Source organism: Panthera leo, chromosome A1, assembly GCF_018350215.1.
Source record: "Panthera leo isolate Ple1 chromosome A1, P.leo_Ple1_pat1.1, whole genome shotgun sequence".
In the NCBI taxonomy this organism is placed as follows: Eukaryota; Metazoa; Chordata; class Mammalia; order Carnivora; family Felidae; genus Panthera; species Panthera leo.
The window spans coordinates 212,051,242-212,077,465 of NC_056679.1; the positions used below are offsets into that span (position 1 = coordinate 212,051,242).

The following is a 26,224-nucleotide window of genomic DNA, read 5'->3' on the forward strand; positions in this document are numbered from 1 at the left end:
GTTTTTGGATAATGTATTAAGGAAACCATTTAAAATGATTCCATAATACGGATTTTTTCAAACTGAAGAAAAATCAAATTAAGATACAATGAATTGTAAAGAAGTAAAAATCCAATGAATCAAATTTTGGTGTCATGACTTAGGAATGCAGAGTTCTGGTTCAAATATATAATTAGTTTTTCTCAAGACACATACAAAAGTTCATTAAAAGCCTGTCAAAGGCTAAGTCTTAAGACATTTATACAGAAGACTTAATTATAAAATTTCCAAAAAAAATCCCTATGATTAAAGGTCTTATCTCCTTTATTAAAGTGAGGATATGATCCATGCAAAGTGGTTTTGTTTCAAAGTGACTCTATTACACAAGCTGTTGGGGTTATTAGAGAATGAACAGGCTGTTGCTTTTTTAAGATGACTGTGTTAAGAGGAATCAATATACTGTATACCCACATAAGGAATTCCTTATTTTGTGGGTCTCTCCCAATCACCATTCACTGGTAGCAAATTAAAAAATTATCCTTTATGAGAGGATAGGGGATGTGCATAACCAGGGATGCTATGGCCCTGAGCAGCCTGCCGGCCACGTCTTCCTTTAAAGACTCATCTTCATCTTAAAATTTTGTGCAAATCTACTTATATTAGAGCCAGGGTTGGTTTTAATTGTTTCCATCCAAAAAGAAGTGACATTCCAAAAGATGCCATCCTCTGCCCGAGAAGCAGGAATCTAGCCCATCGCCCGGTTTATGAACAGTGGACACTCCCAACTGACATCATATACTGAATCACACAATTTGTTCCAGGTAAGCATATACGTATGCGAAGGACAAGTGTTGAAACTTAGGTGAATTAAAGTTTTTATTTTTACAACATAATCCATTTCTAGTCTTTCTTTTAACCAAATTTGAAAATTTTTATTTTTCGAGTGCATTAAATTTACAAAAACATCCTCCCACATTACATTAAAGCATTCCTCGTGTTTTATTTCCAGTACTCCAGTGTTCATTTAACAAATAAAATCATTTTAACGTTGTCTCCTTTAATTACCTCCTCCAAATACCCATTGTCTAACACCTGTCACGGTCACAAAATAGGTTGACCCTGCAGTCACCTATGCAGACTCTGCTAAACTATTCCAAATTCAGTATGAATCGATGTTTTCTAGAGTGTAAAATTAACGTTACAGAAACTCTGTTCATCTGTCCCGCTGAGACAATCCGGGAAAAGCTCTTCATTAGAATTCTTCTTCTGCCTGCTTGCTGCGCGACTGCTTGAGCTGCTGCAGCCGCTCGATGGTCTCGGAAATTGTACGCTCTCCATGTACCTTATTATCTCTTGTGCGGATATTAACAGTGCCACTGGCTTTCTCTTTTTCACCAATAACTAAAACAAAAGACACAAAGCTTTGTCAGATGGAAGAGTTTTTACTGAACATTCGAACAGAAATGATCCTATGACCTAAAAGCCCCCATGTAGCTTTTGACTCATTAAAATGTTCAAATGAGCTATCAAGTCATGAAAAGATACACAATACATATTACTTAATGCATATTACTTGCTGAAAGAAGCGAATCTAAATGCATATTACTTGCTTTAAAGCAAGGAATGCATACTTACTTAAATGCATATTACTTTCTTTAAAGCAAGGAATGCATACTTACTTAAATGCATATTACTTGCTGAAAGAAGCCTATCTAAAATGACTCTGTATTGTATGATTCCAACCATATGAGATTCTGGAAAAGGCAAAACTATGGAAAAGGTGTAAAAAAAAAAAAAAAAAATCAGAGGTTGCCTATGGTTAGGAGAGAGAGAGAGTGTTTTGTATGTAGAGCACAGAGGATTTGCAGGGCAGTGAAACAATTCAGTATGATACCACAATGGTAGCTACATGTCATTATGTATTTGTCCGAACCCACAGAATGTACAAAACCAACAGTGAACACTGATGTAAACTGTGGCCTTTGTAAAAAAGATACCAGTCTGGTGCAGGATGCTGGTAGTGGGGGAGGCTGTGTCCGCTTTGGGCAAGAGGTATATGGGACAGCTGTGTACTTTCTGCTCAATCTTGCTATGAACTTAAAGTGCTCTAAAAAATAAAGTCTATTTAAATAGACTAATAAATAAAATAAAACGTTCAGGTGACCATGTACAGTTAGACGACCAATTTAAAAATCTTTTCATTTAAAAAAATGTATCACTTTGCAATGCTTCAAACCACTATATTCACTTAAACCAGCCAACTTAACAAAAAACTTACTATATGAAGGAATAGGAGAAAAAAGAAGATTTTTAAACAAACCTTTAAAGATTATTCCTTTTCACACCCAAATTTCCCTTTTGTTATAATAACTGAGCAAACTTAATAGTTTAAGAGTCTAGATTGGAGGGAACTAAACTGATGACCACAATTCTCTTAAGGCTGAGTCTCAAGATTTCAGTGTTCTCCTATAGTTTGACAGATTTTCTTTGGTAAGTCCCTTTCTTACCTAGGATGAAGTTATATTGTGCCAACTGTGCATTTCTGATCTTCTTATTTAACGTACAGCCCGGATCCAGATCAATGTCCACCATGAATTTAGCATCATGGAACTGTTGCCGTACCTATTTAAAAAGATACAGAACTCTTTAGATCTAAAGTAAGAACTGTTATTTTGATCTTAAATGGTTTAACATGATTTGGATAATCACACAGATATTAAAAAAGAATGCTGATTGATATACTGAAGCACATATTGTTAATTTGTGACTTGAGACTGCATTTTTTTTTTAATTTTTTTTTTTTAACATTTTATTTATTTTTGAGACAGAGAGAGAGAGAGAGAGAGATAGCGAGCATGAACAGGGGAGGGTCAGAGAAAGAGGGAGACACAGAAAATCTGAAACAGGCTCCAGGCTCTGAGCTGTCAGCACAGAGCCCGACGCGGGGCTCGAACCCACGGACCGCGAGATCATGACCTGAGCCGAAGTTGGACGCTCAACAGACTGAGCCACCCAGGCTCCCCGAGACTGCATTTTTAAAAAATAAAATGTCGTATTTTGGTCTTGAGAGGTAAATGTTTTAGAAAATCCTTAAAAATCAGAATTCAGGCAATCAGCTAAATTTAATCAGCTCTGTTAAAACGCATTACAAAAGAAAACAAATCCTTTTGCAAACATATCTTAAGTTTCCTAAATAGTTGTCAGGAAACAAATTATTAATCAGTCTCCATATTAATATACAATGATGGATGTTCAGTCTAATAGAGAATGTAATATTTCTGATCCCTCAAAAAGGCAGCAAGTTGGCAAAAGGAATCCAGCCACTGCTGCCATCTGTGTATGCAACATTTTAAAATAAAATGTTGATATGCACAAACAATAGGCTAAAAGCATCTTAATAAACTTCTTTTATGTTATTAGAGAATGGAATACAAACCATTACATAAAATTCTTTTAACACTAATTATTTCTTTAACATCTCTATGTATATGACCTAAGTAAACAGAACTCTGTAAGAATAATTTAAATATCAAGTTTGAGAAATATTAAAAAGTAATTTGTTTTCTAAACAGTGATTTCCTTTTTGATTAAAAGAAAGCTTATTAAATAATGGAGTCAGACGCAAAGATCAAATTGAGATTTCTTGAAATAAACTTCCAGGAATCTAGCAAGCTACATTACAGATTATCATTCTGTGCCTTTTTATCTCCCTCAAAAATACTAGTTCCACTTTACTGTCCTAAGTTTTTGCATATGAAATAAACAATGTTTTCAGTATTTTTCCTTTCCAAAAAAAGCAACATTACATTAAGTTTTATTAATTTTAAGTTAAATTAAATTAGATTAAAATTCCCATCTACCTGACTACCCATTACCACTAATATGACAAAAAGATCTGAATAAACCATTTATATTTCACTAATAGGCTGTTATGTGTAAGTGATCATTAATCAATGAATCTGCTGGGATTGTGTAAGTAAGCAAATTTCTGAAGGGTTCTTACACAGTTTATTAGAGTGTCAGAAGAAGACTACACTTTCGACTGTAACATGTTTTAAAGAATAAAGCACCAGTGTTTTAGTTTTTTTTGTGGGGTTTGAACTCATGACCCTAGGATTAAGACTTGAGCTGAGATGAAGAGTCGGATGCTCAACCAACTGACCCACCCAGGTACCCCAAAGCACCGGTGTTTTAGTTTCTTAACATGGGCCCTTGCGTGTACGTGAGTTGGGCTATTCTATAACTGGGGAGGTGGCCTGGTAATCTCAGACTGTTTAGCACCTCTGGTCTCCAGTCATTAAGTATCAGTAGTAGTGCTTCCCAACCCCTGTCAACTCTATATAACCAAAAACCCCACCCCGGTATAATTCTAAGTGCTTCCCACCACCACTGATGGAACAGAGTAAGTTAGTCTTGTCTCCAGTTGAGAAATGAGTTATTTAATTACAGACCTTTCTCCTACCATGTGAGCTTTCACAATACAAATAAGATAAAGTACAACCAACTAACCATGGAACATAACTGATTTTCATCACTTGTAATTAAAACTACTGTGTGCAGTAATAGAAATATAGTATGTCTGAATGGTTTGCTTTTTAGCTGGACTAATGTTCATTTATTTTTTTAAAGGCAGTTAAGACCTGAGTGCAATTTATTCTGATGATCTGGAAACATGATGGCTTTGATATTACAATATTGTTTGCTGATATTCAGATCTGTCTGTATTAACTAGCCAATTTATTACTTTTAGCTTGCAATTATGAAACAATGCTTATTTATAACACAACTTTTACTGATTTGAAATTCCTTAGTATAAAATTGTCCCTATAACAGAACAAATTCTTTTTAAGGTATGAAATATGAATGGATATTTACATATCTGTTAGTAAGGTAGTTTTTTGGAGGGTAGGGCAAAACATTGGTCGGGCATGCCATTAACCTAAAAAAAAAAAATTATAAATAATTGAAGAAATGTGCATTAAAAACCGGGGCACCTGGGTGGCTCAGCTGGTTAAGCATCTGACTCTTGATTTCAGCTCAAGTCATGATCTCAGGGTTACTGAGTTCGAGCTCCACATCGGGCTCTGCACTGCCAGTGCAGAATCTCCTTGAGATTCTCCCTCTCCCCTTCTCTCTGCCCGTCTCCCACTTGCACGCATGCATGCATGCATGCATGCTCTCTCTCAACATAAATAAATAAACTTTAAAAAAAAAAAAGTGAAGCAAATTACTCTGAGTCAAAGAGCAGCTTAAAATACATTATGCATTTGAATTTACACATCATCCTGAGGCATTTACTATTTCCTAATACTAAACACTAAAATAAACAAGAATATATAGACACTATTCAAATTACATCTTCTGATCATGAAACCATGTAGGAAAGTATTAAAGAGGTAATATAATCTATTCAGGTTTATGACAGATTGAAAATAGTAACATATCTCTATACCACAAACAGGTTGGTTTACCAAGGATATATAGCTGAATGACAGGAAATTAAAGGAAAGTCATATTTAAGGATTACCTTTTGGGCATATTCATCACATGTCGGTCCCACTGGAACTACCATTACTTGGCGAGGAGACAGCCAGAAGGGCCTTTAGAAGAAATTAAAAATATTTAATGTGGATTGGGGCCCTTTCATAAACAAGGATGGCATATCTCTTAGTCTATTTTTCAAGATCTTTTCCTGAAATATGTAAGGGCCACTTAAAAAAACTACCCCTTCCCCCATAATATCCAATAAAGACTAAAGGGAAGAGATTCAGGAGCAGAAAAGTAACCTTAAATCAGGAAAATCCATAACTAAAGTTTGATTTGCTACACAGATGGCAAAGCGCATTGAGAGCAGGGACAAACACACTGTATGTATGTAGGGTTTACATTTCACAAAAGTTTTGCATCAGTACAATTAATATAACAGACTCTACAGAACGGGGGCTTGACAACCTTGTGCCACTTTCAACTGCCTTCACAAACTGCAGGCCAACAGAGAAAATTGCTTAAAAACAAAACGGAAGGCATGCGCTCAGATCTTGCCAGCAAAAGCATAACCTCACAGAAATAAGACAAAAAGTGTTGATCAGTTTGGAGTCGGTACTTCCAATTAAAAAACAACTGGCTTCTCAAGGATGTCAAAATACATGCTTATTATGATCAGCACACAGCGTAAGCCCAAAGCCTACTCTTGTTCACTCAGACAAAAACATCAAAACCATATTAATCCCCAAAGTTACTTGAAAAGCAATCAAATGGAAACCAATTTGACAATAAATTTCATATATTGAAAAAAAAAAAAAAAGAAAAACAATCAAAACAACAAATGTGCTTCTCAGTGTATAACTCCTAATTAGAAAGTATTATATAACATTCAAACAAATCAAGTTGTGAAATAAAAATAATGATGACTAATAATTATTCTTAAAGGGGGCGTCTGGGTGGCTCAGTCGGTTAAGTGTCTGACTTCAGCTCAGGTCATGTTCTCATGGTTTGTGAGTTCAAGCCCTGCGTCAGGCTCTGTGCTGACAGCTCAGAGCCTGCAGTCTGCTTTGGATTCTGTGACTCCCTCTCTCTCTCTCTGCCCCTCCCCTGCTCATGCTCTCTTTCTCTCTCTCTCAAAAATAAATAAACATTAACAAAATTAAAAAATATATATTCTTAAAGCTAAAAATTTGGGCTTAGATTGGGATTCCTTATTGTACACCTGTCATCAATTAGAAGTCACCAATCAGAATCATTCTTCTCTTCCACTGTGCAACTAAACTGGACAGTAGACATTTCTTAGTCAATTTACATTCTCCAAACAAAAACAAGGACAAAAATTACCATTTGCCGCCATAGTTTTCAGTGAGAATAGCAATCATTCTTTCCACTGACCCCAAGATGGCTCTATGGACAATCACCGGCCTTTTCTTATCATCACCATCATGGCTAGGTAGAAAAAAAATGTTTTACTTTATATATATATAAAGTATATATATATATATATATATATATTCCTTTATAGTCCCCTAAAAATGAATATTCAGAGCAGACACCAAAAACTCACCTTACAAATGTAAGATTAAATCTGATGGGCAACTGAAAATCCAACTGGATTGTTGCACACTGGTGGTACCGACCAATTGCATCTTTAATCTGTATATCAATCTAAGAAGTAGAGACTGGGTTATTTTAAGATGCTGTCTACATTAAAGCTGAACAGTAGTTGTAACAAGGCTGGTTGGCTTTCTCTCTTTTTCTTTTCTTTTTCTTTTCTCCCTCCCTCCTTTCTTTCTTTCTTAACTTATTTTAAAGTAATCTCTTCTTCACTCCAAAATAAACATCACATTACTCAAATAGACTTTCATACTGACCTTTGGACCATAAAAAGCTCCATCTCCAGGATTTAACTCCCACTTTTCACCAAATTCATTCAGACTGTTTTCAAGTTGCTAAGGACAAAGCAAAATCATTTTTATTTTTGTTCCTCTGCAACTTCCCTTCTTCCAGCCTAATTTGAGACTAAAAATACTGCAATTACTTTCATGAATCCCTCCTATTCTCTGCGTTAGAATTTGGTCCACCTAAAATACACAAATTTCCTCTTTTCTGAGAAATACTGACATACATCACTGTATAAGTTTCAGAAGCATAGCACAATGGTTTGATTTACATAGGCTGTAAAATGATTACCATATTAGATTTAGTGAACATCCATCATCGCATACAGATACAATAAAAAGAGAAAAGAAAAAAATGTTCTCTTTGTGATGAGAACTCTAGGATTTACTCTCTTAACAACCTTCCTGTATATCATACAACAGTGTTAGTAGCTACAGTCATCACAATGTATATTATATTCCTAGTACCAGTTTACCTTATAACTGGAAGTTTTTATCTTTTGACCAACTTCCTCCCATTTCCTTTTACAAGTTATAGCTCAATGACTGAAAAAAATATTCAACCGTTTCTAATATAAAATCATACATTAAAAAAACCTAGTTTACTCAACCTATGAACCATTTCAATTTTCTCTTTTGCTTTTTATCCATTTAAAGAGGCTTGGGTTTCTTGGAACAAGTTCATTTCAGTCAAATAGCATTCAAGCATGCTGAAAAACACACTTACTTTCTCAGCTTGATTCCATACTTCAATATCTCCAAGGAACTTTTCTGGGCGAGTAGACAGGTTCAGTTTAAAAGAGAATCCAAATATGCTATATACTGTACGTAGAAAATCCAAACAACCTTTTATTTCATCCTCAATCTTAAAAGAAACAAAAACAAAATAGACATTGGTAATTTTTCCTTGACTTTCTTCACAGTTCTTTCAGAATATTTCATCCCAGAGTCTCAGAATACCTGCTCTATGGCACAGAATATGTGGGCATCATCCTGTTGGAATCTTCGTACCCTCGTGAGTCCCGTGAGCGCTCCTGACAACTCATTCCTATGAAGTACCCCAAAATCGGCTACCCGGAGAGGCAACTCTCGCCAGGATCTTGGCCGATGATCAAACATGAGGCTGAAGAAAACAGAAAATCAAAACCCACTGATACTTACTTTCACAAGAATAAAACTGTTTTTCTAAAATATGAAAGGCTGTCCAAACAGGCAACATTTCTTAAATTCTGGACTTCATACCACAATGTAAGCATCAATAAAACAGCAAATAAATTATAGTATGACCATCCACAACCAAGAGAGAGAATAAAAATTTATTCCCAAGAGTCTGGAGTCAAATCCTTGTACTCAATATTTCCATTCATTTGAGGACTGCCTTTAATGATCATTAAAAAAAAAAAAAAAAAATCTTAGCTCCATACAAATCATTTAACATACTGGAAACTAAAGACTGTGCTTTCCTGTCACTCCCAAAACTGCTTCAGTCTAAAGGTACTTCAGCAACGTTAGAGTATCTGGGAGAACTAAGAAGAAACCCAGTCGGCTCCCTGACTTACAACCCAGTTCCCTTATGGAGATTCCACTCTCCCCTCACCCTTGAGGCCTTGCTGCCAGGACCTGTAGGCACCGAGCTACCTACTCTTCCCCTGATCACTCTACCCAACTTTCAAGGCTAGAAAGTGAAAACAGTTGCAAAGCAAGGAAGATTTCTCAGTTCGTTAGCAGATTTTAACAGAACATGTTTAAGAAAGAAAAAAAAATCTAGAGAATCTGCTATGTCTACATTCAATCTCTCTTTTATATTCTGCCTGTTCACTGCTATTACCCCAGTGCTGTTCTTGAATGTCTACATATCTGAGCATCTAACTGGGCATGGAGAATATTATAATATCACAGAATGGTTTAAATATTTAAATATTTAATTTAAATTTTCTTTAAATATTCTTCTGATTTAAATATTCTTTTTAAATATTTAAATATTTAAATATTCTTCTGATTCCATAATTTGCTTTAAACAAAAATTCTTTTGAAGGAGGGAGAGCAATCCAAGACACATTGTATCATGGGAAAATCTTTGCTAGAAAGTCAAAGCTGCTCAATACCAGTGTCCTGGGCAGTTCATGGGTTTCAGAGCAAACAGCTCCTTCTCCACCTCAAAGGAGAACATGTTCTCACTATAGTGCTGCCAGTGGCCCGAGGTCACCCAGAGTCGGCTGTTGTAGATGTTTGGGGTGACCACTTCCTGAAATCCTCGTTTCCGATACTCACTCTGTTAGAAAACAAATGCAATACACATGAAGAAAACAGAAGTTTATACTTCTGGTGGGAGTAAAATATAAAGAGCAATTTTAAACTATCTAGTGAAGTTCAAGATGCACACATGCTGTAATCTAGAAATTCCACTTGGGGGTATATACCGAAGAAGAAACTCCTGCACACGTTCATAAGGAGGCCTATCAAAACAATGATTTGTAATATGAGAAAATTAGAACTTATATCAGTGTCCACCAAGAAAGGAATGGGCACAGTGTGGTAGGTATAGAGAATAGTAAGTAACAAGTGAAACTAAACTGGATTTAAAAAATCCTAATGCTGACCGAGACACAATGAGACTTTTCATGTCAATTTGAACTACACAGACAGACACAGAATTTAGGGTACATGTATATGGGGCACGTATTAAATAACACGGACACATGCTAACTTCAAATAGTGGTCTCTTCTATGCAAGGAGGGAAACGGATCAGAAAGGGTCCTAAAAGGGAGCTTTTTGCTTTACTCTGTCTTAGTTTACTGTAATAAAAAAATCTGAAGCAAATATGTACCAATGTACATATGTGGTAAATTAGGTGGTGAGTATGCAGTTGTTGGTGGTATTATTCTCTATAAACCTATGCTTGAAAAGACTTCTTATTTTACAAAGAATAAAAAAGCAGTGTAAAGATTAACTTGTTTTTTGGAGGAAAACACAAACAAATGGTCAAAGAGCATATCGAGCTCCCAGGTAAAGGGTTCCAGGTCCCACCTCAAGCTCACCAGCCTCTCTGTTGTGTACATACCCATGTACATGGACAAAATCACATACGAGGAAAAAGGAACGTTTTAAAACATTTCGTGAAAACTCAGACTTGCGATTTTATTCTTTTAAATATTTCTTCTCAAATACAAGATTATCTTTCTTTTTAGCAGACCTTATTTAATTAAATCAACTTATATCCTAAATTTACAGAAGAAAATAATGAATATGGTTTACCCTGATGAATTCAATAAGTGTATTATAAATGTATGCTCCTTTCGGCAGGAAAAAGCAACTTCCAGGGCTGAGTTCATGAAAGAAATACAGTTCTTGGTCCTGAGTAAAAGAAAAGCAAAAGAATGTTTATACAGGCATGTAACATCAACATAAACTTCTGGGCTCCTGAGTTCAGATTACAACCGTGGTATCTGGCATTTTAATGTGTGCCATTCCCGAATCAAAGAAAACATGTCAACATTTCTGGTATACTCAGAAGGATAGAACTGCCGCTGATTTACAACTTAGCACAAGTACATTCTCCGCATGTTCTATTCTAAATCCAGTCAAGTTTACCCAAGAATGACATGGAACAGGGGTCTTAGTTCTCTTTATTATCCAGTGGGAGTTCTCATAGTTTTAATTCCTCAAAGCTCCAAGATGTGACTATTGTTTCTTTTTCTTTTTTAAAGTAGGAGTGGCAAGAAGAAGACTAGAAAGAGGACAGTGATAATGAAAGAGGAGATGTAGACGAAGGTGGCTGCCCCTGGGTTTGGTGAAAGAAGCACACCCTCCTACCTTCTTGCCTCTCCCCCCGAAAATGCCCAGGATCCTTGGAGAGGCCACCCCCAGCCCCCCAACTGTTGGTGCTTCCTTACCGCTGGAATTTTTTTCAGGCCCTCAAGGGAGCAGAGTAGTGGATGGCACAGAGTGAACACAATTTTAGAAAGGAATATTTTAACCAAATATAACTTCCAGTCCAGAGAACAATCAGATTGAGGAATAATAAAGGAAATGACACTGTGGTACCCACCAGTGACTTGCTATGTCACCTTGGGCAACAAGAAAATTCACTTTGGAAATCAGTTTCCACATCTTTAAAGTAAGTCAGTGAGACCAGGAAACTTTCAAAGCATCTCCCAGCTGTATAAAACATCGCTGTACTGCCTTTTACAGAAAACTGTAGGTCGTCAGCATTTGTTCTCAATAAAAGGAGTACTTAAAATGAGTATTTGTGTAGTACCGAGCACACCCTAGAAAGATAATGTGGATAGTAAACAATAAGTAAGATAACAGTAAGATAATCAGGAAGTAATTTATGGATTATATAGGACACAGTATAAAAACTACTGGAAATAACCACAACATCTTTTCCAAAGGAAATTCTTAATACAGCAAAGTTTCAAATGAAAATAAAGAAAATTCAGTCTAGAAACATTATTCTTTTTTAACATACCCTTCCAATTTTCCTATGATCTCGGTTTTTAGCTTCCTCTTGGAACTTCTCCCATTCTTTCAACATTTTAGGATCCGGGAATGAAATGCCATAGATTCTCTGGAGAGTCTCCATATCTGCTTTGCCTTCCCAGTATGTGGAGGAATTCTGAAAGCAAAGATAAGTCATGAAACAATACTCAAACCTGTTAATATCTCACTTATTTTGAGTTAGATGTTATTTCTCATAGTCGCCTAGGAGTCAAATTCATAATAGTCCTTATGACAAAAAAGTGGTATAAAAAGTACACACTTAGCAAACATCTCACAGTTGCTCTGAGTACAAAGCTGGCTGTTTAATTCCCTCAAAAATAACTCCCTCTCAATTACCCACTCAAACCACAACTCCATGAATGAAACGCAAGGACATCTCCCATGATATGATTAAACAAAAATGGAAAAGAAACCAACAAAAAATATCTTGAAATGACTCAATTATTCTTATGATATTTAAAGTGCATTTGAATAATCACCCATAAAATATTTACCAACTGGTCAAAACTGTCAGGACTAGTTTGGTTAAAAAGTGCAAATAAAGTAATTATTAAACAAACGAAGGACAAAAGCACACATTAACAGTGAGCTTTAAAACTCGTAGAAGCATGACTGTGTGATTTTTGTAAAGCCCCGAAAGCCCCCCATCCTCACGTGCTCTGCTGATGAATGGTGAGTCAGTCACTGTTGGAGACTTTCAGCTAAAAAGTAGATAGCAAGAGAAAAAAAACCCCACCCTTAAACATGCAACAGAAAAATAGGTAGAAAGAGAAACCAATAGAAGTTTAAATATATACCTACAGTAGATAAGTACATTTATATAGAGTCTTTAAGGTTACATTGCTTACTTTGTGTATTTTCAAAGTCTTAATTTTGCCAGTGTGTCTGACGTGAGGACCCCGGCAGAGATCTATCAAGGGACCACACCTAGAGATAAAATGAAAGGAATTTTAACAAAGACTTAAAATGACATATACACCAGTTACACTTAATGACACTTGATAGTCTCACCTATAGACTGTGGTAGTTGGAGTATTCACTTTTTCATTCAATATCCGGCATTTGAACTTGTTGTACTAAAAATAGGAAAAATTATTTCTTTTTAAAAATCCTCCTTTAATTTTTACCTCTGAACACTACAGCTAAAACATAACTTGAATACATCTTACTGAAGCATTATAGGAAAATAAATATGTCAATACTTCATGTTTTACAAATATTGTTACATTTTTCTCAAGAACAGAACCGGCTTCAACTTAGTACACTAAACCCCTGTGTGACAACTTAAAGTAACAATAATAAGTGATATAAAAGTGGAGGCCATACATTACATCTCAATTTACCTTAAACATTTCTAGTAAAGTTTCTTTCTTAACTTCCAGTCTTTCAAAAGCTTGCTTTTCTTTAATGATTTTCTTACACAAAGCCTCCAAAGAAGAGAAATCATTGCTGGACACACCCCTGAAGGAAAAGGAAGTATAATTAATCTCATTCCACTGTATTCTACTCACATGATAGGTTGGAGGAATGTTTCTTTAAAAAAAGTGAAGAGTTTTAATATAAAAAAACAGACCCTTGCATCACATATTAGAATCTTAAACTAGGTATCATTATCATTTTTATATTTTATATTTTCAGTGGCTTCTATCTTGATCATCATGGAGACTATGCCCACTACTGCACCCTCCCTCCACTTCTATGACCAGCTTATTTTATTTCCCAACATAGTTTAGGGCTATACTTCTGTCTACAACAGAGCTTTCATAAATTACTACCACCTCAAAAGTCACTACAAGACTTCAAGTTTTCATAGTGGAAATACCTGTTGACTATTAAGCAATAAGCTTGATATCATTCCTTCTTTCTTGAGAACTCTTTAAAAATAATGTATGGACCCTTAGTAATTCAGAATTTATTTTTCTTTATTCAGTTCAATAACTCACCCTTCTTCAAGGTACATGTCATAATAGAATCCGTTTTCTATTGGTGGACCATAACATAAACATCCACCATAGACTCTTTCCATGGCTTCACCCATTATGTGAGCGCTTGAATGCCAATATACCTGAAAATACAAAGAAAAATGGGATGGTCGGAGTCTGAACATATATGTTGTAAATTAACATAGCTGCCTTGAAAAAGATACTTAAAATTTACTATAAATAAACCCAAGACATAAAAAAATCTAAATTTATAAATGTATAAACAGTGGTATGATTCTATGCAGAGCCAAAATAATTTAAAAGGATTCTAATTACTAAGTTGCATTTGTACCTTAGGAATCATCTGGCTTAGTCATTTTCAAACTAATTAAATTCAAATTAGCATCATTAATTTAAATCGGATGGATTCTGTTACCTGAAAACAACTGCCACTCACAATGACCATAATTGCTCAGAATCTTTTGAGTCAATGTGCCCATATCCCACAACCTATGTCCTATCCTGTGACCTTTACTGAGTCGTGGAACACCACTTAAAAATTACACTTTCTTTTTCTTTATTGGCTTCAAAAAACTAAGGTGCTAGAACTTGTCCCCACAACACAACTATAAAACACAAGGACAAATATATGGATGCTGAAAACAGATGGCAGTACAGCTAACCCTTGAACAATGCAGGGGTTAGAGATGCTGGCCTTCAGTATAGTCAAAAATCTTAGTACAATTCATGACTTTCCAAAAATGTAACTACTAACAGCCTGAAGCTGCCTGACCAGCCTGACCAGAAGCTTTACTAATAACATAAACAGTCAATTAACACATATTTTGTATGGTATATATATCATACACTGTCTTCTTACAATAAAGCTAGAAAAAATATTAAGAAAATCATATGGAAAATACATTTATTTCATCAGAAAATACTCACAGATATTTATTTATAGAAAAACAATCCATATATTAGTAGACCCATGCAGTTCAAACCCATGTTCAAGGGTCATCTATACTTGGCTTTTAAGGTGGTCAGATGAGTCAGAATATACCCAAAGCTATACTTTCAAGATTTATTTGTAAGGTACCAAAATGATTTTTTTAAATTAACTTTATTTATTTATTTTGAGAGAGACAGAAAACATAAGTGGGGAAAGGCAGAGAGAGAGGGAGAGATAGAGAATCCCAAGCATGCTTTACCCTGCCAGCATGGATCCTGATACAGGGTTTGAACCCATGAACTGCGAGACCATGACCTGGGCCGAAGTCAGGCACTTAACTGACTAAGCCACCCAGGCACCCCCAAAAATGATTTTCATAAAAAACGTAAGGAATTCAGAATACATCTGAAAAGCATTAATACATATACATAAGTAAACTATCATAATAAAACAAAATATTTTATTTCCCTTTGTATGGTATGCCATCAAGGAGAAATAAGAAAACCATGACATCAAATGCAGGTTGATTTTTATAGTGCTTCAGCAAATCTGCATTTTAAGATGAGGAAAATATGGAAATTAATTGTCCAATAGGGGAGTAGTTTAAGGAAATGTTCAATTTTATTTGTAAAATCTATACATCTTGCTTAAGTACTGACTGATAGAGTAGAACCAATTTTTACTTGCTTTACCAATTTTTAATAAAAATTTAATAAAAATCCCAGAACATATTTCCCACTGAAGTATCTAGTAATGAAGATAAATTGATTCAAGTTCACTTCTTAAATTTATAAAGCAAACTCTTTCACGATGCTCCCTAAATCAAAGACAAAATGAAGATTTCAAATATGACAATGAGACCAATAAGCTCTAAACCCACTGACAGTGCGAGCAGGAAGAGACCGGAAACGGGAACCCTGATCCTGAAATTCAGTGACTACTGAATAAAAACTTACTGCCTGAGCTTCCTCATCCTCAAATTTGAGAAGCTCCAAGGTACAATCTTCCTCCAGAGGACGGTCTAGGTCCCAAACAACTTGATTCACTTTAGCAATAACGGTGTTGTCAGCCAGGCCTTGACTTAAAAAATATACACACATGTATATATATATATATATATATAAACAAAAGAATATAAAAAAAAATCTTCTGTAGCACACTTAATCTGAGAATAACACGAAAATAAACATTACATATATTCTATAATAACACATGTATTATTTATATTATAGTTTATGTATCATAGCTTTCTGAATTTAAATGGAAAAAGCAACAAACCCCTCCAAAATGTACCCAAGTGTAACTAGAGGATCCTGAAAATCCAGAACACTATTATTTCACAATTAATGCCTCTTATTTAAGCAGATACGACGACTGTGATAAACAAACAATTTTCAGTGGTTTGACTAATCTTTTAATTTCTCCAAATGAAATTTTCCACAAAGCCAAGCTATTTAGACTCCAAAAAAGAAAAAGAGGGGCTACTGAGTAATCCTCTGCTTTTCCTCGTACTTGATATCTGTGATAGATCTTTTCTCTGTCAGGTAATGTTAACCTCAGAATAAATTCTGTAATGCCAAAGATGGTATGATTTATGACAAGCATATAGGCAAAATAAAGGACTATTCAATAAAACTTTTTTATAATATGGATTTAAAAAGTCAGCTAGACACACACCACAGAGTACACAACATAAAGGATCACCAAGTGGTTAAGACCACACTATGAGACCACACCAAGTGTAAGAGCCACAGGAATTCTGAGGACTGGAAAGCAGCAAAGGTCAGACAGTCTGGACAGGCTTTGAGGATAAAGAAATGAGGGGCTGAAGGTTCAGAAGAACTAACAGAAGGATAACCATAAATTCCTAATGCAACTTTCAAATTCACTGAATTTCCCACAAATTACATCCAATGTTTTCTTTCCTTCTGAGATCATATAAAGTTTCAGAGACATACATGGGTTTGGCAGAGAGAAATATATTTTATCATATTGGTGTAAAATAGTTTTCAGAAGATTAAAGAATTGATCAAAGGCAACTAATATTCTTTGCATTCTTTGGGGGAAAATGGCTTTTATTTAGGGTCCAAAATGGTGTCTTAAGATACTAAAGCAGAGTTAGTTTGAAAATGTAGATATGCAGAGACCATATTAGATCATTTCAGTTTTCCAAAGGGATAAAGTAATCTAAACTTTCAGATTTAAAACAAAACTTCAAAGAAAAACCTTCTTTGAAGGTTTTGAAGCAAATGGAGCATGCATTTTTTTTTTTTTTTTTTTTTGTATTCACAACTGATCATCCAAACCTTTCAACTGTTACCCATGCTATAATTTTTCACACAATAGCAAGAATTTATCCTGGACTTTTGTAAAAATGTCATAAACACCCTCACTTGCAGATCAGTGACTTAACTCTAGCCCTAAAGCTCAACAACGCTTTACGTAAACTTTCGCAGTTCTCAAAAAAAATATTTTCTTAATTGGTTATTTGACAAATTACAATGTAATCGGGAGGACGACACTGTAGAATGTAGAGAACAGGTTCCTGAACTAATAAGAGCTTGAATTTTATTTTAAAGAATTTTTTTTAATGTTTTATTTATTCTTGAGAGAGACAGCATGAGTGGGGGAAGACCAGAGCGAGAGGGACACAGAATCCGAAGCAGGCTCCAGGGTCTGAGCTGTCAGCACAGTCAGAAGCTCAACCGACTGAGCCACCCAGGTGCCGCAGGAGCTTGAATTTTAATACCAACACGGCTACAATCTCAGTGTGAAACAATGGAGGAATATCTTAATCAAAATGCCCTTGAAAATTATCTCTAAAATGAAAGGTTGAATGGGTATTTAGGAGTACACCCACTTATTTATGATTTCACATGGAAATCTGCTTGATATTATAATTTTCTTTCTTACTTTCCTTTGGAATAAGCTAGAAGTAGTTTAGGTAGAAGCAATGGTCAAATTAATGGAAACACTCCATTTTCTTTGTAAAAAGTACTAATCAGTGTCCATGGCACAATAAAGACTCATGGCTCATAGAGCAACTGCTCATAGGCCACCAGCTGCATAGTGGGCTTACCAGTAATCAGCTAGGTTGGTTCCCAAACCTCTTTATGTATTTGTTCTTTTGGGCCTTAGGTTCAACAATATAAAATTGATGATAATCAACCATGTTTCACAATTACATGGTGACTGCATGTGGTTCAACTCAACATATAATGAAACAGTAAAAATAAATAGAAATAATTACATACTTAAATATAGGGTGAAGGACAGAGTGAATAAATAGGTATTTACATGTTTTAAATTAAAATGTTTAAGACAGAAATTGGCAAACTTTTTCTGTAAAGGGCTATATAAATATTTCAGACTGGGCCACACATGGCCTCTGTCACATATTCTTCTTAGTTTTCTTATTTTTTTTCAAGCCGCTTATGAACCGTTCTTAGCTCTTGGGCTGTACAAAACAGGTTTGTACAATACCTGGTATTATACATATGCATCAATTTATGCTTTTCTGTCTTTATCATTTCATATAAATTGACCAACTATTGATCCCATCATATCAGAAAAAGAAAGCTTGACTCTGTTACAAAGTATATATATCTAACTCTCCGTTATTTCTTCCCAATAAAAGTTTTTAACATCAAACAGTATATACATTATTTTCACATGTCTTTTATTAGTTTAACTTCTCAATGTCAGATGTTCTATCTTCATTTTTAACTTCAAAACAGACAATTAAGTCAAAACAGGTGAAACACTGTCTACTCTCAGAAATTAAGTCTTGAGCATAAAACTCCACATCATTTTGATTTTTAAAAATCCCAAATAATATAAACATTAAAAACACAATAACATAAAAACATTATAAGGATAAAACTTGACAAGATAAAAAAAGTTTAGTTACAAACAACAGAAGGTCAAGACAGGTGTAGTTTATACCTAATTCCACAAGCAATTTGATACGGTGTAGTTTTCCAGGATTCTGCTTTGACCTGTTTACCATCAGGAAGAGTGACTTTAATTGGCTTGCTATCTTTTTCTGCCTTTTCTGCCAGAATGGAATCATGTTCTGCCTTTAGTTTATTATACATCTCAAGACGTGTGTTAATATATTCAGGCCAAGGGTTCAACTGTTAAGACAACAAATGAGGAAATAAATGATCAGCAAATACTTGCTTTCCTTTTTAGAAAAAGGGAAGAAATAATAAAAATAGACAATACAAAAATTATGATTACTAATTCAATATGGTAAATGGATTGTCCAAATCACCAAGCACTCACTTATCCTGCCGGAAATTAAGGTAAAAAAATGAACTAAATGCTGTCTTCTTGTAATTTTTATTGTAAGAATTTTTTTAAAAATAGAAAAGTATAAATAACAACAGACATGTGGGCTGTCAATATCTTAAATGGATAATTATTACCATTTGCTATTTGCATAAGGTGATTTTTTTTTTTTCCTTTTTAAGATATTCTCTTAAGGTCTCTTCTAACTAAATGACCTTGCAAGTACAGCTCTAAACAATACTAGAAATAAAAAGTAGCTGGCTTTTCCATTTTGTTTCAATCTTGTTTAGGAATGGTCTGTGCAGCTGGTCAGACTATATGTCCACTTAACAATTCTTAACTAACCAACTATAAATTGATTTAATGTAAAGGCTCCCATTCAACGAAAATACTTGCTGGATTCAAAGAGAAGAATAAAACCTGCATGTTGCCCTTAGAAGGGAGATAAGACAAGTACATAAATGATGGGAGCACAGAGGAGGAGGAAAGGTCCTGGACATGTCACTGTGAACTTATTTCCAGACAGATCATTGAAAATATATATAATCACATTTTGTACTTAAGACACTCTATTCAGAAGAGTCCTTTAATTGTACCTTCTGTTTCCTATCTGCAGACTAATTCCCAAGGTGTGACGGAATACCATGTGCTACTGTATTCAAAGTATGAGAAACAAATGAGGAAACATACACGTTTTTCTACTTCTTTGCAAATTTTTAAAATTCACAACAATTTCTTCCACAGTAACAGTGGGATATAATGGACAAAATGTAAGAGAAATGGTTAGATAGGGCTCTAAGCGACACTGAGAAGTTCTCAATCACCTACAAACTGACCCTTACGTAAATGAAAGCACTATAAATTTAGCAACACAGCATCAATAAAAGCAGCTCTTTAAAGCCAGTTTACAGTTTACTGTGCTACAGTATACTTCTCAAAGGCCTGTTCCTTTGTGCTTCTGTATTCTGGTAGCTTTCTAAGGAGTCTCTAATAAAATGATTGCAATGACGAAAGCAAAAAAATGAAGCAGAGTTCACAGCAGTTTAACTCATAAAGTAGGAAGACAAGTTTAACTGCCTCCTAAAGTGGAATACCCAGAAACCGAGTTGATTCTGGGATGACTTTTGAAATGCCACCTCTTTTTAGTGTGAGCTGGGGGAACTGTACGCGTTCTTTACAATGGAGAAGTCTCAAGATCTGTCTGGCTTATAACCAAACCCTAGTGACAAGTCCTCATGGAAATAATGAGAAGGGTCAAGGAACTGGGGCTTCTTTGGTTTCTGCTGCATTCAGTGTAAACTCAAACATCAAATCTCTACCCTGTAACATCTCACTGAATGAAATGATCAGACTGCTGGCATCCACTCTGACAACTGAGTAATTATGAGGCCCCTTCTTTCCAACTTTTTTTGTCTGATTTTCGTAATCTAACCCCACAGATTATCTTGCAATCGTACTCAATGCTGTTTTCCTTTTTCAATTACAAATAGCTTCAAATCTTTTTCCCCTCTCAGACTTTCCTAATTTTCTTCCTGAGTGTGCCATCTCACACTTGTGCCATCTCACAACCTCATGTAAAGCATTAGAATCTTACAAAATATAAGTCTGAGCTCCTACCACCTTTCAATCTTTGATAACAGAGCTCTAAAACATTTACCTCTGCTCGACCTCCATCTCCAGATCCTTCTTTGTTCTTCTTCTTGCCTCCTTCCTTTCGCTGCTCCTCCCCGGCACCTATCTATACAAGCAAATAAGAAATAAGATTTTATATTTTAATCTAGTTTGACACCACTCCATGCTGCACCCAGAAAAGTTTTGAGGATATTATTTTAGCATGTATTTAAAAAAAAGAGCAGGAAATCTGACTTTGAAAGACTAAAAAATTTCACCACTATCAAAGACAAAATAACAACTGGCAATAAGGACAAATCTTTTTTTTTTTTAATGTTTATTTATTGTTGAGAGAGAGAGAGAGAGAGAAAGAGACAGTGTGAGCAGGGGAAGTGCAGAGAGAGAGGGAGACACAGAATCCTAAACAGGCTGTCAGCATAGAGCCCGATGCAAGGCTTGAACTCATAAACTGGGAGATCATGATCCGAGCCAAAATCGGATGCGACTGAGTCACCCAGGCGCCCCAGGACAAAGCCTTAAAAAGAGAGAGGAGTTACTTGATAATGTTCAATTCCTCAAATTTCGTTTATTTTGCTTGTTCCTGTGACTCTCGCTTCAGGTTTGCCTGAACATATACTCAATATATAGCCACAAAAAAAGCATGCAATTTTAGTATAAGCATGCAGTAACAGGATTTGCAGAAAAAAAAAGTCCAACGCAATATATCCATCCATCCCACAAGTACTACCAAGACACTGTACTCATAGGATTTTAACCCTAGGAAAAAAGCAAACATAAGACCCAAATCCTGAAGAGGAGGGATATTATTAAATATCCCGTAATGCCCAGGTCAGCCTCCCCAAATAAAGAATTATCCAGTCCACATTGTGCAAACTTAATCTCTTTAGGGAAAGTGAGGTACACACATGTGAGAAATTTCCAGGGGAAGAAAGAATACAGCTGTAGCACTATGATTAGATGTCAAATATGTTAGGACAACTGACTTTAAAGGATGAAGATTTCAATAGGCTGTATTTTGAGAATGGAGGAAATAAATTGTTGGAAATTGAGAGAGAGAGAGAGAGAGAGAGAAAGAGAGAGAGAATAAGAAAAAATGAGAGAAAGAGAGAGAGAATGAGAAAACCAGGCTGACTAAAACAGATTGTTGTAGGGGGCACCTGGGTGGCTCAATAGGTTAAGCATCTGACTCTTGATTTCAGCTCAGGTCATGATTTCAGGGTTCACGAGTTTAAACCCCACATGGGATTCTCTCTCCCTTCCTTTCTGTCACGCACCTGCTCCTGTGTGGTCTCTTTCAAAATAAATAAATAAATAAAATAAACTTAACAACAACATTGTTTTAGGAAATCACGCTGGTTAAGACAAACTAGGGCTCAGACAGAAGCATGCACTAAAAGTTATGGGGTTACCATAAGGAATGTGGACTTTGATTAGAAGTACAAGAAGGCATAGAAAGTTTTAAAGTAGTAAGTCCTGTGTAAAAATAACCAATGTAGAGTTGGTTTATACTGGTGGTTGTCAGCCAGAAGCAATTTTGCTCTCTAGCAGACCCTGGCAATGTCGACTGACATTTTTGGTTTTCACAACTGGGACGTGCAATTGGCATATAGTGGGTGGAGACCAGGGATGTTATTAAACATCCCATAATGCACAGGTCAGCCTCCCCAAACAAAGAATTATCCAGTCCACAATGTCAGGAAACTCTGAAATGCATTATGGGATACTGTGAAGGGTATCTTCACAGAAATGAAATTACTTCACTGTGATTGCTCACACAGAAACACCTTAAAGCAAATTGCACTACACAAAGTTTTGCGATTTACTAAGTTTATCCACAAACAATCACATCTAGTTCTCAGCAACCCTGTGAGATTGCTATTATTATCATTCCCATTCAACAGGTAAGATTAAATTGGAAAAGGCTAGATGCTTTTTCTAGGTTCACACATTAAGTAACAGCAAAGACACCCATGCAGGTGTTGACAGTGGTCAACTCTAAGGAGGGAAGTGATCATCAGCAGTCTTTTGAGAAGTTTGAGGGTACAACTGGGAATATGAAGGGGAGACTTTATTACAGTCTTGTATACATTTGTGGTCTTTGATTTTTTTCTAACAATTTTATTGAGATATTTTCCTACAGCATACAATTTATCTAAAGTATACAATTCAATGGTTTTAATGTATTCACTTAACTATCACTACAATGAATTTTAAAACATTTTCATCACCCCAAAAGGAAACCCTGTACTCATTAGTGGTCACTCCATTTTCCCTTCTCCCCATTACTTGGCAACCACTTTTGTAGACAAAGGGATCTACTTTGTCTCTATATATCTACCTATTCTGGGCACTTCATACAAACGGAAGCATACAATATGTTGTTTTTTGTGACTGGTTTCTTTCACTTAGCATGATTTCAAGATCATTCACATTACACATCAGTACTTCATTCTTTTTTTTCACTGCCAAATAATATTCCATTGTTCATTCATTTAACAGTTGGACATTTTTGGTGATTCTTTTGAATCTTATAAAATGTATTACTTGTGTAATTTAAAAAATAAACTAAATTTAAAAACGACGACTTCTAAATTCAGGCTGAGCTAAAACTTCCCCCACTCTGGGATTCTGGATTTCATAAAGTTTTAAGGTTAATTTACAGTCAAGAGATAAATAATGAACATACCTTAAGTCTATTCTAATCAATAAAGTACTAACCAACAGGGTTACAAGACTCTGTATGCCTTTGCTATACTATAGAAATGATGTAACTAATCAGTATTTCTGGTAAGAAGAGGAATAAAAGTTAATTACAGATCTTCTGTGCAGGTTTAAAATGAAGAATGAGACACTTCTACTTAGCTGATTATATGTTTTTGGTTTTGGTCATATGGGTATTTGCCAAACAAATAGGAGTCGTGGAAAAGAAGGAGAGAATTAACACAAAAGTTTTCCATGTTCTAAATACCTCTCTTTTTACAAATGAGAATATTGGCCCAAGGAATATAAAGTATTTTGCCCATTTGTATACAGCTAATAAGTAGCAGAGCCAGGACATTAAAACAGGTTTCTCTAGAACTCTGAGGTCCATTCCATCTTTACTACAATTAGGAAGATGTTGGGCAACTGTTCTCTATTTCTTTTTTTAAATTTTTGTTTGTTTATTTTTGGGAGAGGGAGAGAGAGAGAGAGAGAGAGAGAGAGAGACAGAGAGAAGCAAGGCTTGAGCAGAGGAGGGGCAAAGAGAGAGAGGGAGACACAGAATCCAAAACAGGCTCCCGGCTCTGAGCTGTCAGCACAGAGCCCGATGTGGGGCTCAAACTCAGGGACAGTGAGATCATGACCTAAGCTGAAGTCGGACGCTCAACTGACAGAGCCACCCAGGTGCCCCAACTGTTCTCTATTTCTAATGAAAACAGAACAAAAATATGTGAGTTTATGTATCGTGTATTTACATATAATCAATCTAAAATTTCACCCTAAAAGTTAGAACAAGGACTTTGAAGGGAAGCTACAGAATTATTTTCCTAAGAGATATATAGGAGTTGAAGGAAAAGTATCTACAGAGTGTAGTTTAATTAAATTCCATCCCAGAGACTGGGACAGCTGGGCTAGGTATGTCCTGGGAGTCCAATAGTTTGATGGAGTATCTGTCCCTGACTCATACCCAGGCAGGTGATGGGAGGCAGGACAGCACTAGAGTTATGAGCATTGGCTACAGAATATTGGGTTTAGCAAGGTCCTTAGTGTTCTTTGCCTGTTTCCTTATCTGATAATGAAGACAATAAGAGAACCCAGTTCATAGTTATTATAAGGATTGAAACAGTTGAGTTAATGCATAATACAGTATCAGACCCACAGTTAGCACTCAATAAAAATTAGGTATTGTATAGTTACTATTATTATTATGGAAGGGAGGAATAATATGAAGAATAATAATATTAAGAATGGCATAGCATAATATTTGTGGACATAGAAAGTTGCTGACTATAGACTATTAAGCAAAAAAAGTAAACAAGTTACAAAACAATAAAGATATAATTTTTTAGTGAAAAAATATAGATGGAGAAAACTCTACGGATTGGCAGCATTTATCACCTTAAATTTAATTCATATAGTTTAGAATGCATTTTTCCCATTCTATCCTGGACTTAGAGGACATCTTCATTTTACTGATGAGAAAACTGTGACTTTTACAGTTTTCCTATCAGAGATAGGAAGATTTATCCTATCAGAGAGTTAGGGCTGAGGCTGCTTTAGCTTAAGACATCACCACTTCTCACTTGGACTACTGCAATGGCCTCCTGCTTGTGGCCCGACCTCTTTCCAACACACCTTCCATCCCAATGCCACAGTGATCTTTAAAACTACTCTAAGAGCTGTAGGTCCCCCTTCAGGCTTATCCCTTGCAAAAAACCTTACAGATACTTCTCGGTGTGCCTTTTCACTGCCCTTGCTACCTTTACCTGGAAAGCACTGCCCTGCCAGGCTTACCTGGTGAACTTAGACTCATTCTTCCAAACTGAACTCAAACAAGCCCTTCCTTCCTATAAACAGAGTTAGGCTCTTTCTCTCTATAATCCCAGAGGTTGATCACACTGCACAATGACTGTTTTCCTGCCTCACACACCAGGATTTGAAGCTTTTAGTGACAGGCACTGGGTCCTTTTCACCTTCCTAGCTGCATCTCCCAGCAGTGCCTGGCAGAATAAATACCTGACATTTGTTGGCCATAAAAAAGCTTGACCTGGTGGTGTGAAAGTGACCTGGGAGTTGTTCCTAAGCAATGGATGACATCGAAGGCCTACAGCAGGAGGTAGGGCAAGTGTATAACCTCTCTCTCTATGGTTTGTCAGCTGGGGTCATACAGCTTCCATCACTTATTATAAATCACCCAAAATTGGGTCAGGTGGGACACATTTCGGAGACTCGGTTTTTCCCTTCCTTAAACCGAAGCTCTTAGCCCTACAGGGTTTTAGGATTAAATGAGGTTCTCAAATGCTCTTCCCGCCTAACGTGAGTCAAAAACATTACTCTGGGAGCCCCGAGTCCTAGATTCTAATTCTCTCTAGGCTTCTAATTAGATGTTTGGCTCTAAGCTAGGCACTCACTCAGGGTCTCAGTTTCTTCATCTGCAAAAAGAGGATGGACCCAGAAATGACCTGCACGGCCCTACCCTACTTTATGAATGTACGATCTGTCCCCCAAAGAGGCTCTGACTCAACCAGGAGCTCCATCGTCCCCCTCGCGTCTCGCCGCCCCCACACGGCAGGGGCAGCTTCCTCCTTCCCGCCTGGTCGGACACCGTGGACACCAAGCAGCCTCCGGGTCCCACTCAGTTCGCTCACCGGCTTCTCCTCGCCTCCCATATTCCCTGAAGGGCTTCTGTCCTTCTCCTCCGACATCTACAGACCACGAAAGGAAGACGGAACCCAACAGCGACGGTCTGGAGGAGAGGAGAACCGAGGCGGGTCAGAGACGGGCTGAGGCTCCGAGAACACTGCGCTTGCGCCACGTGGCCCGGAAAGGACCAGCTGATGCAATCTGAAAGCGCCCA

The 26,224-nt window shown here is 36.2% G+C and overlaps 1 protein-coding gene across 1 annotated transcript; it reads right to left on the minus strand.

The window, feature by feature from the left end:
* Window positions 1-858: 858 nt before the first annotated feature.
* On the minus strand, window positions 859-26,184 carry TARS1 (threonyl-tRNA synthetase 1). The gene is made up of 19 exons (XM_042952418.1): window positions 26,016-26,184; window positions 20,693-20,773; window positions 18,688-18,878; window positions 15,699-15,822; window positions 13,812-13,933; window positions 13,212-13,329; window positions 12,880-12,944; window positions 12,717-12,795; window positions 11,837-11,983; window positions 10,621-10,719; window positions 9,470-9,636; window positions 8,325-8,487; window positions 8,092-8,229; window positions 7,338-7,415; window positions 7,031-7,131; window positions 6,808-6,912; window positions 5,507-5,579; window positions 2,487-2,601; window positions 859-1,380 (listed from the first exon to the last, which is right to left on the minus strand). Exons 1-19 carry the CDS (start codon window positions 26,070-26,072, stop codon window positions 1,232-1,234), a joined length of 2,172 nt encoding a protein of 723 aa, XP_042808352.1. The 5' UTR covers window positions 26,073-26,184; the 3' UTR covers window positions 859-1,231.
* Window positions 26,185-26,224: the final 40 nt, after the last annotated feature.

Excerpts from the sequence above, each read along its gene's own strand:
- TARS1 (XM_042952418.1), bottom strand. The coding sequence starts at position 26,072 with ATGTCGGAGGAGAAGGACAGAAGCCCTTCAGGGAATATGGGAGGCGAG. Across the intron at positions 12,796-12,879 it reads CCAACTACCACAGTCTATAG|GTGTGGTCCCTTGATAGATC; the intron begins GTGAGACTATCA and ends TTTTATCTCTAG. Across the intron at positions 10,720-11,836 it reads ATCATAGGAAAATTGGAAGG|GACCAAGAACTGTATTTCTT; the intron begins GTATGTTAAAAA and ends TCTTTTACTCAG.